The 12,126-nt window shown below is 37.5% G+C and overlaps 1 protein-coding gene across 10 annotated transcripts in view; it reads left to right on the forward strand.

Annotated features, from left to right (window-relative positions):
* The first annotated feature begins 7,905 nt into the window (after window positions 1-7,905).
* The window catches only part of LOC125261329 (collagen alpha-1(XXV) chain-like), a 36,891-nt gene continuing 32,670 nt past the window's right edge, over window positions 7,906-12,126 (forward strand). For all 10 annotated transcript variants that reach the window (XM_048179901.1, XM_048179902.1, XM_048179899.1 and 7 more), the window contains exons 1-2: window positions 7,906-8,047; window positions 11,947-12,009. In XM_048179901.1, the coding sequence (XP_048035858.1) occupies window positions 7,982-8,047; window positions 11,947-12,009 (129 nt within the window). In that variant the 5' untranslated portion in view covers window positions 7,906-7,981. The remainder of the gene's footprint in view (window positions 8,048-11,946; window positions 12,010-12,126) is intronic.

Raw genomic sequence — 12,126 nt, forward strand, 5'->3', positions numbered from 1 at the left:
GCTTCATCGGGTAAGCCACAATAAACATCCCACGCACGACCTGACAACAGTAAAGCCATAAATTTTAATTTCAATGCATCGTCCCAACCATTAATCCCCGCGGCCATTTCAAACTGGTCGGCCCAATTGGACCACTCACGCCCCGTCCCCGTGAATGTTTCAGGCATAAAAACAGGACAAGGCGCAGGATTTAACTGCCCAAAAGCTTCAGCACCCGAAACGGGCACAGCATTGGCCCCGCTCGCCCCTCCAGACCTTGGCTCTGACATTTTGAGAAACTGTAGGCTATCAAATATTTCAACGAGATCTATATGAATCACAGCAATTTGCTATGATCCCACCGCTGCCACCAAGTCAAAGTCAAGTCAAATTTATTTATATAGCGCTTTTACAATTGGTAATTGTTTCAAAGCAGCTTTACATATTAGAAGCACAGAAAAAAGGGAAGTGGTTAAAAATAAGCTGTACAAACAAGCGTGGTAATATGTAACATATACAAGATGGTGCTACATTAAGCCAATGTCGGCTGACTCCCAGGGGTGGAAAAAACCCCCTAGGAGAAAAACCCAGCGTGCTAACACTGGGAAAAAAGTCCTAGGAGGGAAAAAAACCCTTGGAAGATATATATAATATATGTAAATGGATATGGAGATCAAAATCTGAATTATACATTTTTATTATAGAGATTAAAAATAGATTATATATAAATATATGTAAGCGGATACGGGGATTAAAAATCTGAATTATAGATGCAGCCAGAACTGGATCTGTAGGCCCATTGTCTCCTGGGCTACGTTGTAGTCAGGTCCAGACACAGGTTCTCCATCTGATCTGGATACGGCCTGGATCCAGCACCCGGCAAACCTCAGGATAAGCAGAGAGACAGATATTAGCGTAGATGCCATTCTTATTCTGATGTGCAGGTATATCTAGTGTTATAGGAAATGTTCTCGGTTCCGGCCGACCTAATTATTGCAGCGTAACAATCCTTTAACGGATTTGAAAAATGTTAATGTATTGATAATGTGTTATGTGTATGCAAGAGCAAAGAGATGTGTTTTTAGTCTAGATTTAAACTGACAGAGTGTGTCTGCTTCCCGAACAATGCTAGGAAGATTGTTCCAGAGTTTAGGTGCTAAATAGGAAAAGGATCTGCCGCCTTCAGTTGATTTTGATATTCTGGGTATTATCAACTGGCCTGAATTCTGAGATCGCAATAAACGTGAAGGACTATAATGCATTAAGAGCTCACTTAGGTACTGGGGAGCTAAACCATTTAGAGCTTTATAAGTAAGTAGCAAGATTTTAAAATCTATACGATGTTTAATAGGGAGCCAATGTAATGTTGACAGAACTGGGCTAATATGGTCATACTTTCTGGTTCTAGTAAGAACTCTAGCTGCCGCATTTTGGACCAACTGTAGTCTGTTTAAAAGCCGAGCAGAACAACCACCCAGTAGAGCGTTACAATAATCTAGTCTTGAGGTCATGAATGCATGAACCAACTGTTCCGCATTTGTCATTGAGAGCATATGTCGTAATTTAGATATATTTTTTAGATGGAAGAAGGCGGTTTTACAGATACTAGAAACATGACTTTCAAATGAAAGATTGGTATCGAAGAGCACACCCAGGTTCCTAACTGAGGACGAAGGTTTAATGGAGCACCCGTCAAGTGTTAGAGAGTATTCAAGGTTTTTTCGTGAGGAAGTTTTTGGTCCAAAGATTAGGATATCAGTTTTTTCTGAATTTAATAATAAGAAATTTCTTGTCATCCAGTTTTTAATGTCAGCTATGCATTCTGTTAGTTTTGTGAATTTGTAGGTTTCGTCAGGGCGCGAGGAAATATAGAGCTGAGTATCATCAGCGTAGCAGTGAAAACTAACACCATGCTTCCTAATTATCTCTCCTAAGGGCAGCATGTACAGAGTGAAAAGCAACGGTCCTAGTACTGAGCCTTGTGGTACTCCATATTGAACTTGTGATCGATACGACATCTCTTCATTAACTACTACAGACTGATAACGGTCAGATAAGTACGATTTGAACCATGCCAAAGCAATTCCACTAATGCCAATATAGTTTTCAAGTCTTTTTAAAAGAATGTTGTGATCGATAGTGTCAAAAGCAGCACTGAGATCTAATAACACTAATAGAGAAATACAGCCACGATCGGATGATAAGAGTAGATCGTTTGTAACTCTAACGAGAGCAGTCTCAGTACTATGGTATGGTCTAAATCCTGACTGGAAATCCTCACAGATTCCATTTCTTTCTAAAAAGGAGCACAGTTGTGTTGAAACTGCCTTTTCTAGTATCTTTGACAGAAAAGGTAGATTCGAGATTGGCCTGTAATTTACTAAATCTCTCGGATCTAGTTGAGGTTTTTTAATAAGAGGTTTAATAATAGCCTGCTTAAAGGTTTTTGGCACGTATCCTAGTGTTAAGGATGAATTAATTATATCAAGAAGTGGACCTACGACCTCTGGAAGCATTTCTTTCAGTAGTTTAGTCGGCATTGGGTCTAACATACATGTCGTTGATTTTGATGATTTGATAAGTTTAGATAATTCTTCCTCTCCTATAGCGGCGAATGATTCTAGTTTTACCTCAGGGACACTACAGTGCACTGTCTGAAGCGAAACTGTGGACGGTTGCATGTTTTTAATTTTCTCTCTAATATTATCAATCTTGCAAGTAAAGAAGTTCATAAAGTCATTACTGCTGTGCTCTATGGAAACGTCAGCAGTTGAATCTCTGTTTCTAGTTAATTTAGCCACTGTGTCAAATAAATACCTAGGATTATGTTTGTTTTCTATTAAGAGATTTGAAAAATAAGTAGATCTAGCATTTCTTATAGCCGTTCTGTACTCAATCATTTTTTCTTTCCACGAAAGGCGAAAAACTTCTAGTTTTGTTTTCTTCCAACTACGTTCAGTTTTTCTAACAGCTCGTTTTAGAGCCCGAGTGTGCTCATCATACCACGGCGTTGGATTAGTTTCCTTAATCTTCTTTAGACGTAAAGGAGCGACTGCATCTAATGTGCTGGAAAAGAGAGAGCCAATAGTTTCTGTTGCAGCATCGAGTTCTTCTAAGTTGTCAGGTATACTAAGGCGATGAAACTGCTCGGGGAGATTATTTATAAAGCAATCTTTAGTGGTAGACGTGATGGTTCTACAATATTTATGGCTGGGTGGTGGTTTTGTAGCCTTGGCTAATTGTATTATACACGAGACTAAATAATGATCTGATATATCATCGCTCTGCTGTAGAATTTCAACAGCATCAATATTAATTCCATGCGACAGTATTAGATCTAAGGTATGATTACGACAATGAGTGGGTCCTGACACGTGTTGTCTAACTCCAATAGAGTTTAAAATGTCTGCAAATGCCAATCCAAATGCGTCTTTATTATTATCTACATGGATATTAAAATCACCAACAACAAGGACTTTATCCGCAGCCAGTACTAACTCTGATATAAAATCAGCAAATTCTTTGATAAAGTCATTATGGTGCCCTGGTGGCCTGTATACAGTAGCCAGCACAAATGTCAACTTACATAATGTTACATAAAGCACCATCACTTCAAAGGAATTATATTTGAAATTCTTTTGAATGATTCTGAATATATTACTATAAATTACAGCAACACCTCCGCCTTTTCCTTTCTGTCGAGGATTGTGTCGATAATCATAACCTTGAGGACTAGATTCATTTAAAGTAATGTAATCGTCTGGTTTTAGCCAGGTTTCTGTCAAACACAGCAAGTCTAGTTTATTGTCTGTGATAATTTCATTTACAATAAGTGCTTTTGAAGAAATAGATCTAATATTCAGTAACCCAAGCTTTATCATTTGTTTATCTGATTTATCTGTGATTTTCATTTTTTGAACATCAATTAAATTTTTACCCTTAAAAGGTTTCGGAAGTTTTTTGTATTTACTAGTTCGAGGTACAGACACAGTCTCTATGTGATTACCAGTGTAATAAACTTTGTTGAAAGCCCAAACACGTCTGTCAAAGAAATTCTCATACAACGGCTATTCGTTTTGATCACAGGGAATTCACTTTATTTCACATATACAAAAATATAATTTATAACACAGGCACGGGTCGATACGGCGAAGGGGGCCAATAAACAGAACAACCCGCAATTCACCACCTCACTTAATTTACACACAGTGAATTTCACGCTCAATTCATTAAATATTTGGCACTCAAACAGCACGCTTACTCAGCACACCGTGAACACACAGAAGGCGCGTTTCTCCATTCATTTAACCCCCAACTTCCCTCCCTTTCCCGTCCTACAACAAACAATTCATAACTACATAAATTAATGAGTAAGTTAAAAACACTTCCCTCTCCCAAGGCCGAGGAGACCCATCCATAGGGGGTAAGCAGAGCACAGGCAACTCGTGTCATCCGCCAGAGAGCGTCCCTTCACAATAAGGAGGCGGCGCTTAAGTCACAAGTCCATTCATAAAACAATCAGTCCGTTCTCCACAGCAGTCTCGTCCTTGGGCTGCGCTCACAAGAGCCGAGCAAGAATTCTTTTCATCAGCCGTGTCTGAGATCGGGCAACACGTGGCGCAAGCAACCAGTGTGCCGAGGCAGGTGACACTAAATCAATTCCCCCCTATATCTCCACTCTCTAATATTAAAGACAACTAACTGACTACCTATCTTCATCTCCGGAGGGCCTGTTGCCCCCGAGAGACAGCCAAACGTACCCCACTTGTCACCGCCTAAAGCCCCTTTCCTTCTCCACCATGCCACTTTTAATGTGTCCCTTTGTGCGCTCCTCCACAGGTGTATCCCATCACAACAGTCACGTGATTATCCAATGACGACACAGTACAATAAAATACACTCAACTACAAATAAAAACATATAGCCTACAGCGAAACATAAAATAAAAGCATTCAAGACGTTTTGCACTCAGTATCATTAAAAACTGCTATGCTAGCATAACATTTTGCTAACATATTTCAGACGATCAAGGAAAGATACCATATAATCACAGAGGTAAAAATATTAACAAAAGTAAAGTAGACTGTGGGTAATGTTACTTAACCAATCTGACGCAGTTGTTGAACTTTATTGCTATAAAACTGACGAGAAACACGGATAAACATTGACGCTGTCCTCTCCAGCAGCTTGAATGTTTTCCCGGTTGCCATGGCAACTCTAACTGCCACCTGCACTAACGTAAACATAACAATAAAAAAAGGTTTTGCGTCTTTCCAAATTAACTTTATACATTTTTATAAAAGACATTTATTCGTTGTCACCTCGGAAAAATAAATTCTTCTCTCAGAAAAATTAACTTTACACTCTTATCAACATACTGTGGGCGTGCGTGCACTCCATTTGTGGAGGTGCGCTCTGTATGACACGTCACTATATATAAAAAGTGTTAGCTGGGCTAATGTAGTTAACTAATGTTAATTAAGGAACCTTATTGTAAAGTGTTACCCTTACAACTTTAAATTATATTGTATCTCGATCTGCTGCCAATAACACTGAGTTGTCGCAGGGGTTTGGTTCATAGCTTTAAGATCAAAGTTAACAGAGAAAGTACATGAGCTGCTTCATGGCATCAACAAAGCCTGATTTGTATTGGTTTGGTTTTGTCAACTCAAAACTAATCCTCTAACTCTTAAGGTGCGTTCCATTCGATCGCAAGTGGACTGCGAAGTGGACTTCACAGGGTATTTCGCCATCTTAAGTGAGATTCCATTCCGAAGGGAGCGAACATGTTCAGTTCAAAGGGCACTGCGAACGGTATAGGGAGTAATGGAACATTGATACGTCACTTCACAGGAAGTAGAGAGGTAAAATCACTCAACTGTCATTGCGCACCACGTCACCAGTCAGAACTACGATGGAGCAGAGGCATTGAAAGAGTTTTTTAACGGCTCTCCGATGGAGGAATTTACATTTGAATTTTGAGTATTCATAAATTTTGTTATTATTATACGAACGAAAGTATGAATGGTTATGGCGATGAGTGTATTTGCATATTTTATTGTATGAATAGGCATGACAAAGTAAAAGTGTTGAAAAGCAGCTGAGGCTCTGTCATTATTTTACTTTATTTACCTCAGAAGTGTTTACTATGCGGCTGCGCGTGGAAAAGAAAGCGCACAAGATGAGACTTTGGGTGCTTCTGAATTCTTATTTTTGCATCCTCGTTTCCTTTCCTCACGTCTTAGCTCCACCCCTTCAGGATGCGAGGGAAGGAAACAAGGAAAAGAAGGGAGGACGGAGGAATTGAATCAAGTGAAATGATATATCCTCGCTCCCTTTAGCGTCACTTCAAAGCATCATCAGCTGCACTCGAGGGATCTACCCATGTTGTTAAAGTTTGATTATTTAAAAAAAAATATTATAAATATTAATAAAGCAAGATGCCTCGTTGAAATATGTGAGATGTAAAATTTATTTAAACTGCATACATTAAAGCATACATTTAAAGTATTGTGACAGATATGAAGGGGGAGGAGAATTTATGTGTGCATCACGTTTCTCGATGAGAAAGACTTCCGCAAAGGATACACCTGTGTATCCTCGCTCATGACTCCTCGGGAAGCCTCCTCACACCTCGTTCCTCGCCTCCTTGCGGTGCAATTAGAGAATTGAGATATCCTTCAAGATAGCTGAGCTCAGTCGGTTTCCGGGTCATAGGATGGAGGACGGAGGAGCGAGGAAACGAGGAGGGATATTGAGAAGCACCCCCAGACGGTGGATTAAGAATACATTTATACAGTTAACCAAATGAGAATTTATTTTCATATGGAATGAGAGGCTACAGCTTCAAATCTGTTACGAGTCAATTTAAAATTTGAAAGTAAATTATAGGCCTATCTATTTATTGTTATATCATAATCTGCACGACACCATCGTTGACTTTCTTTGATGACGTTTGTAGTGTGTTCCAAATGAGTGATTATTGTCAGCGAAGTCCACTTCAACGAATATACCGTGCTCAGGGAGTAGGGAGCAGTGACAGGGACCCTGTCGAATGGAACGCAGCTATAGTTTGTACAACTACCTTCATGTTACAGGTCCTTGAGCAGTTTGCAATACAGTTAGTCTTCTGACGTACCTTTTTGATACTTTCAGTAAGCCAATCAAGTCTGTCACATTTCTAAACCAGGATATAAACTGTCACAAAAAAGCAGCCATAAAATTAATTCTAGCTGTTATGAAGTGTACAATAGGTGTTTCAGTAATAATTCAGATTACTTGCAGATATAAACTAAATGTGTTTGGTTCTAAAAAAAAACAATGAGCTACTTAGTATTTTTATGTTTATATGTTTACTTAAATGTTATGAAGTGCTTTAACAAATTACTTCATTATTTCACAGATAAATTGCTTTAATACCAATTTTCAGGGTGGCCTAGGACTTTAGTACAGTAGAATAGTTCTGCTGTCATGCAGGAAAGCCAAATCAAGTTCTTATACCTGACCTGTAGTGTTGTCAAAAGTACCGGTACTTCGGTACCAAGTTGGTACTGAAATTTTGAAAATGTGACGATTACCCGCATTTCTGTAGTACCGGTAGTAGCCTACCGAGATTCCGGGTATATTCGGTACCCTGTGGCAGTATTTATGTGAATAAGACATGAGTGAAGCACAAAGCTTTGTTTACAAAAGAAATAATAGGTTAGCAATTAAATGTGACATCGCAGCCATGGAAACATTTCATGCCGAATGTGAGGTACCTGAGTCCATATATTTAAGCTTTGTATTCTGTTTTGCGAATCGCGATCTGGTCACCCGATTAGCAGAGAAATGAACAATATTCCATTAGTTATTCCACTGAACATGGAATCTGTTTCTTTACCTCAATCTTCACTCACGCAGGGGATTAGGGGAGAGCGGGGCTGGTTGGGTCAAGGGTTGGTTGGCACGCAGTTAAATCCCAGTACACTAGAGGGCGCTGCCACAAAAATCTAACATTAAAATGACTGCCCTCTTGACCAGACCACACCCATTTACTGAAATCATTCAACTGTCACTAACTATTGAGGTGAGACAACTTTTCTATTTTAGAGTCTCAAAACAAAAAAAAGTTCTCCCTACTAAATATATTGTAGAACTGTGATAGATAGAGATAAATAAAATGTAAGGATTTCAGTTTATAGAGATAGGAATCATCTATATTTTGACAGGAAATTTACAAGTTTCTGATGAGCTATGCAAATTGTCTAACATCATGTCAGTAAAGAGATGTGGATGGGGTTGGTTGACACACTGATTTGGGGGTTGGTTGGCACATTGCCATTTGGTTCAAAAAAGTTATTAATTTATGTATTTTACATGTTAAAACAATGAATATAATGTAATATAATATAAAGAACTAACTTATGTATGAAATAATTTTCTTTTAGAAGTCAAAATGGTCAGAAAATATTTAAGAACAACGGAGAGAGGAAAGACTGTCAACCAACCCCATCCACACCTCTTTACTGACATGTTAGCCACATAGCATAGCTCATCAGAAACTTGTAAATTTCCTGTCAAAATATAGATGAAATCCTTACATTTTATATATCTCTATCTATCACAGTTCTACAATATATTTAGTGGGGAGAACTTTTTTTTTGTTTTGAGACTGCATTATTTCTGTTACTCCTAATACTACACATGCACACACACCCCCCACACGTAGCCTACAAACTGCTGTTTAGTTCAAATAAATATACGATCTGGTTTGTTTTGAGTTTTATAGGAATAGCCGGCCTGGAGAAGTTTGTCTTCAGTGCCACGCATACACACACACACATACAAACTGTTGTTTAGTTCAGTTAAATACAATCTATGAAGAAAATGGGCTGAAATTCTGTTGAATGTTTTTCTGTTTTGAATTAAATTCTCAAGTTTTTTACATTTGTCACCTCATTCTTTGTAACTATAGCATCTATTGCATGTGCCATACTGGGGGCTGATTGGCACAAGTGCACAACATGAATTAATGATGAATTTTAAAGGAAATAGGAATCATTCGAGAATATTAAATATATCTGTTGATTAGTTGAGATCATAACCTTTCAGTTGATACTGGTTAGACTATTTTCACATAAAACATGACTGAGAAATATGACAGAGAGTGAAAAGTGTGCCAACCGCTCTCCCCTATAAACGTTTCTTTCGTTCGCATTTAGGCCTATTATAGGCTATTCGCATTCTTTACTGTGGTAAAGTAGGAAAACACCGTAGGACAGAAACCTTTTTGCTTGCGCGTCAATTTCTATTTAACACAGTTTGTGCTTGTTATTAGACTTTATAAGGCGCGTCAAGTTTATCTGTATAGCGCATTTCACACACGCGGTGATTTTTACTTTCGTTTTCTCTGACAGCGCAAACTCAAACATAGCCTGAATGTCTGAAGATAAAACTCGCTCTTCAGACCTTTTACAAGAAGTGTCAGTTGCTTGTAACATCAGGAGATAACGAAGATATTATTAAAGAGAAATGGTCTCTTTCCTGCTCGTGTCCATATCATCTCAAAGCCGAGAATTATCAAAGACTATAATAACAGGACTTTTGCTATATGACGCATCTTTGTGTGGAAATAAAAAACGAATGTTTTTTGAAATAATATTTAACTTTCTTATTATTTAGGTTACCATTATTTACCGATATTTATTTCATAGTTTTACAGGCTGTAGTGTGTTGTTTCACTGACGGAATAGCTAAAATAAACACGCACGTCTGTTACCCCTGTTGAAAAAAACAGCATATGTTGGTAAGGTAGGTTTTGAAGCTGGTATGCTGGTTTGAGCTGGTTTATGCTGGTCCAGGACCAGTTTAGGACCAGCATGGACCAGCTCAAACCAGCATACCAGCTTCAAAACCTACCTTACCAACATATGCTGTTTTTTTCAACAGTACAAAATGGATGTTTGAGCATTTTAAATAATTTAATTAAATTATTTATTTATTTATTTATTTATTTATTTATTTATATTTCAAAATGTATTTAATTGAGGTTGCCTATATATACACACAAACATACACACATGCTCCAAATCATATTTAATGTTTTTAAAATAGGCTACATAAAATAGTAAAATAGTTCCAACAGATTTTGCTGTGGTACCGAAATTGGTACCGAGAACCATAACATTTTCATGGTATCGATACCGACTACTGGAATTTTGGTACCGTGACAACACTACTGACCTGTAAGACTTAAGTACTTATATACATTCTAAAATGCCAAATTTAAATACTTTTAGGTCTTTAAATTTATTTAAATGGATAATATCACCTGCATGTTTGTCTGGTGAGTGTATAATAAGTGCTGCCTGCTGGCAATAGCTGTAAATGTAAGCACAAGAAAAGCTCACTTTGTTTTCCAAAGACCGATATTGATTACAATTGTCTGTCTTAAACCTGTATTGATTGCTTACCTCCACTGTAACTGATTTCCCCACACAAATGTTAATGCTTTGATGCTAACTTAAGTTTGCTCACTGTTAAAGCTATAATGTCCACTAATGTGTTTATTTACTAAAAAAAAAGGCATAAGTGAAGAAAAACGAGGCAATTTTATTTCTAATATAATATAAATCAAATTTTTCATAAAACTGCACACTGTAAAAAATGACCGTGATTTTAACAGTAAAAGACTGTAAAAATGCTGCGGTGAAAAACTGTCAATTGGTTTACAGAAAGTTTCCGTACTATATACGGTGAATAACTGTAATAGATCTAACGGTACATTTAATGTAATTTTACGGTAAAATACCGTTAAATTCACAGTTTTTGGAAGTGATAAATAACAATTCATTGTAAAATTTACAGTGAAAAACCGTAAACTGACATTCCCACAATTCCCTGCGTGACGCTTCATATTTGATATATTTTCATTGAAATAACTCTGTTTCTTCTTAGTTTTTCTCATTTTTTTTCTAATCAGTTATGTACATTAGGGTTTTATGTTACATATACTGTTGTTAAATTAATGTTTATTGCATTTTTAAAATTTCATGCATGTTACCATGATGGTGTTTAGTGTGTGTGTGAATGACACTGTGTGCACCTTCTATATGTTAGTGTTGTCCTTCTCAGTTTGTGGAAAAGCTGCTTGTGATGAACTTTGATTCATCATGTGACTCTTATCACCACTGTGTTTGGTGACTGTCAGTGTATTATAAAGGTTCAAAACAAATATTAGTACTTCATTAGGTTGGTAAATTAACATTATATCAGTTAATGAAATACGTTATTTTACCGCAAATTTAACAGATTTTTTTTTTACATCGCTACTGTATTTTTTACGGTAAAGTTCTGGCAACCACAGCTGCCGGTTTTTTACCGTAAATTTTACTGGGATTTTTTTTACAGTGCAATTTAAATATATTATTTCTATAGGTTATACAAAAAAAAAAAAAAAAAAGGGACAAAAAAAAAAAGGCTGAATAAGCTGATCTAGTATGTTAAATGGTGGTAACCTAGTCTATGGATGGTACACCCTCTTAAGCTCACAGAAATGGTTTGACCCAAGTTTTCAGCAGCCAATGACACTGACCCCTTTAAACAGATTTTTAACGCATATTTCACATGTATTTCACATGTGAAATACACATGAAATATACGTAATTTAACACAGTGATTTTTCACGTGTGTATTTCATGCGTTTTTGATGTGTTAAATTTCACAGGTTTTTGAACCTTTTGGCCTTCCATAGTATCAGCGAGCCTCTTTGATGCGTCGCTGAGTGGTTCACACATAAAAATTGGCGAGCGCAGATCACCCGCTGGTTTTCCCCCGATCATAGCCCGACCTGTCGGCGAGCTCGTTAACTTGCAAATAGGGCTTAAAATCCTCTAGTGTAAACTTGGCATAAGTTGATTTAATTGTGAATACTTAACTTGAGTCCCATGATTGACAGACAATTCCATGTGTGGCTTCTGTATGCAGGGTGAACCTGGTTTCTTTGGGCCTCAAGGTGAGCCTGGGCTTCCAGGCCTGCCAGGAACTAAGGTGGGTTTGTAACACCACTAGTTGTGATATATCCCAGTTTAATGTTGTGATCGTGGTTTGTGGTTTCATTCAGATATATCTGTGATAGCTCTGTTAAGGACTATAGAGTTAACAAAC

This window comes from Megalobrama amblycephala, unplaced genomic scaffold, assembly GCF_018812025.1.
Source record: "Megalobrama amblycephala isolate DHTTF-2021 unplaced genomic scaffold, ASM1881202v1 scaffold398, whole genome shotgun sequence".
NCBI classification, from domain to species: Eukaryota; Metazoa; Chordata; class Actinopteri; order Cypriniformes; family Xenocyprididae; genus Megalobrama; species Megalobrama amblycephala.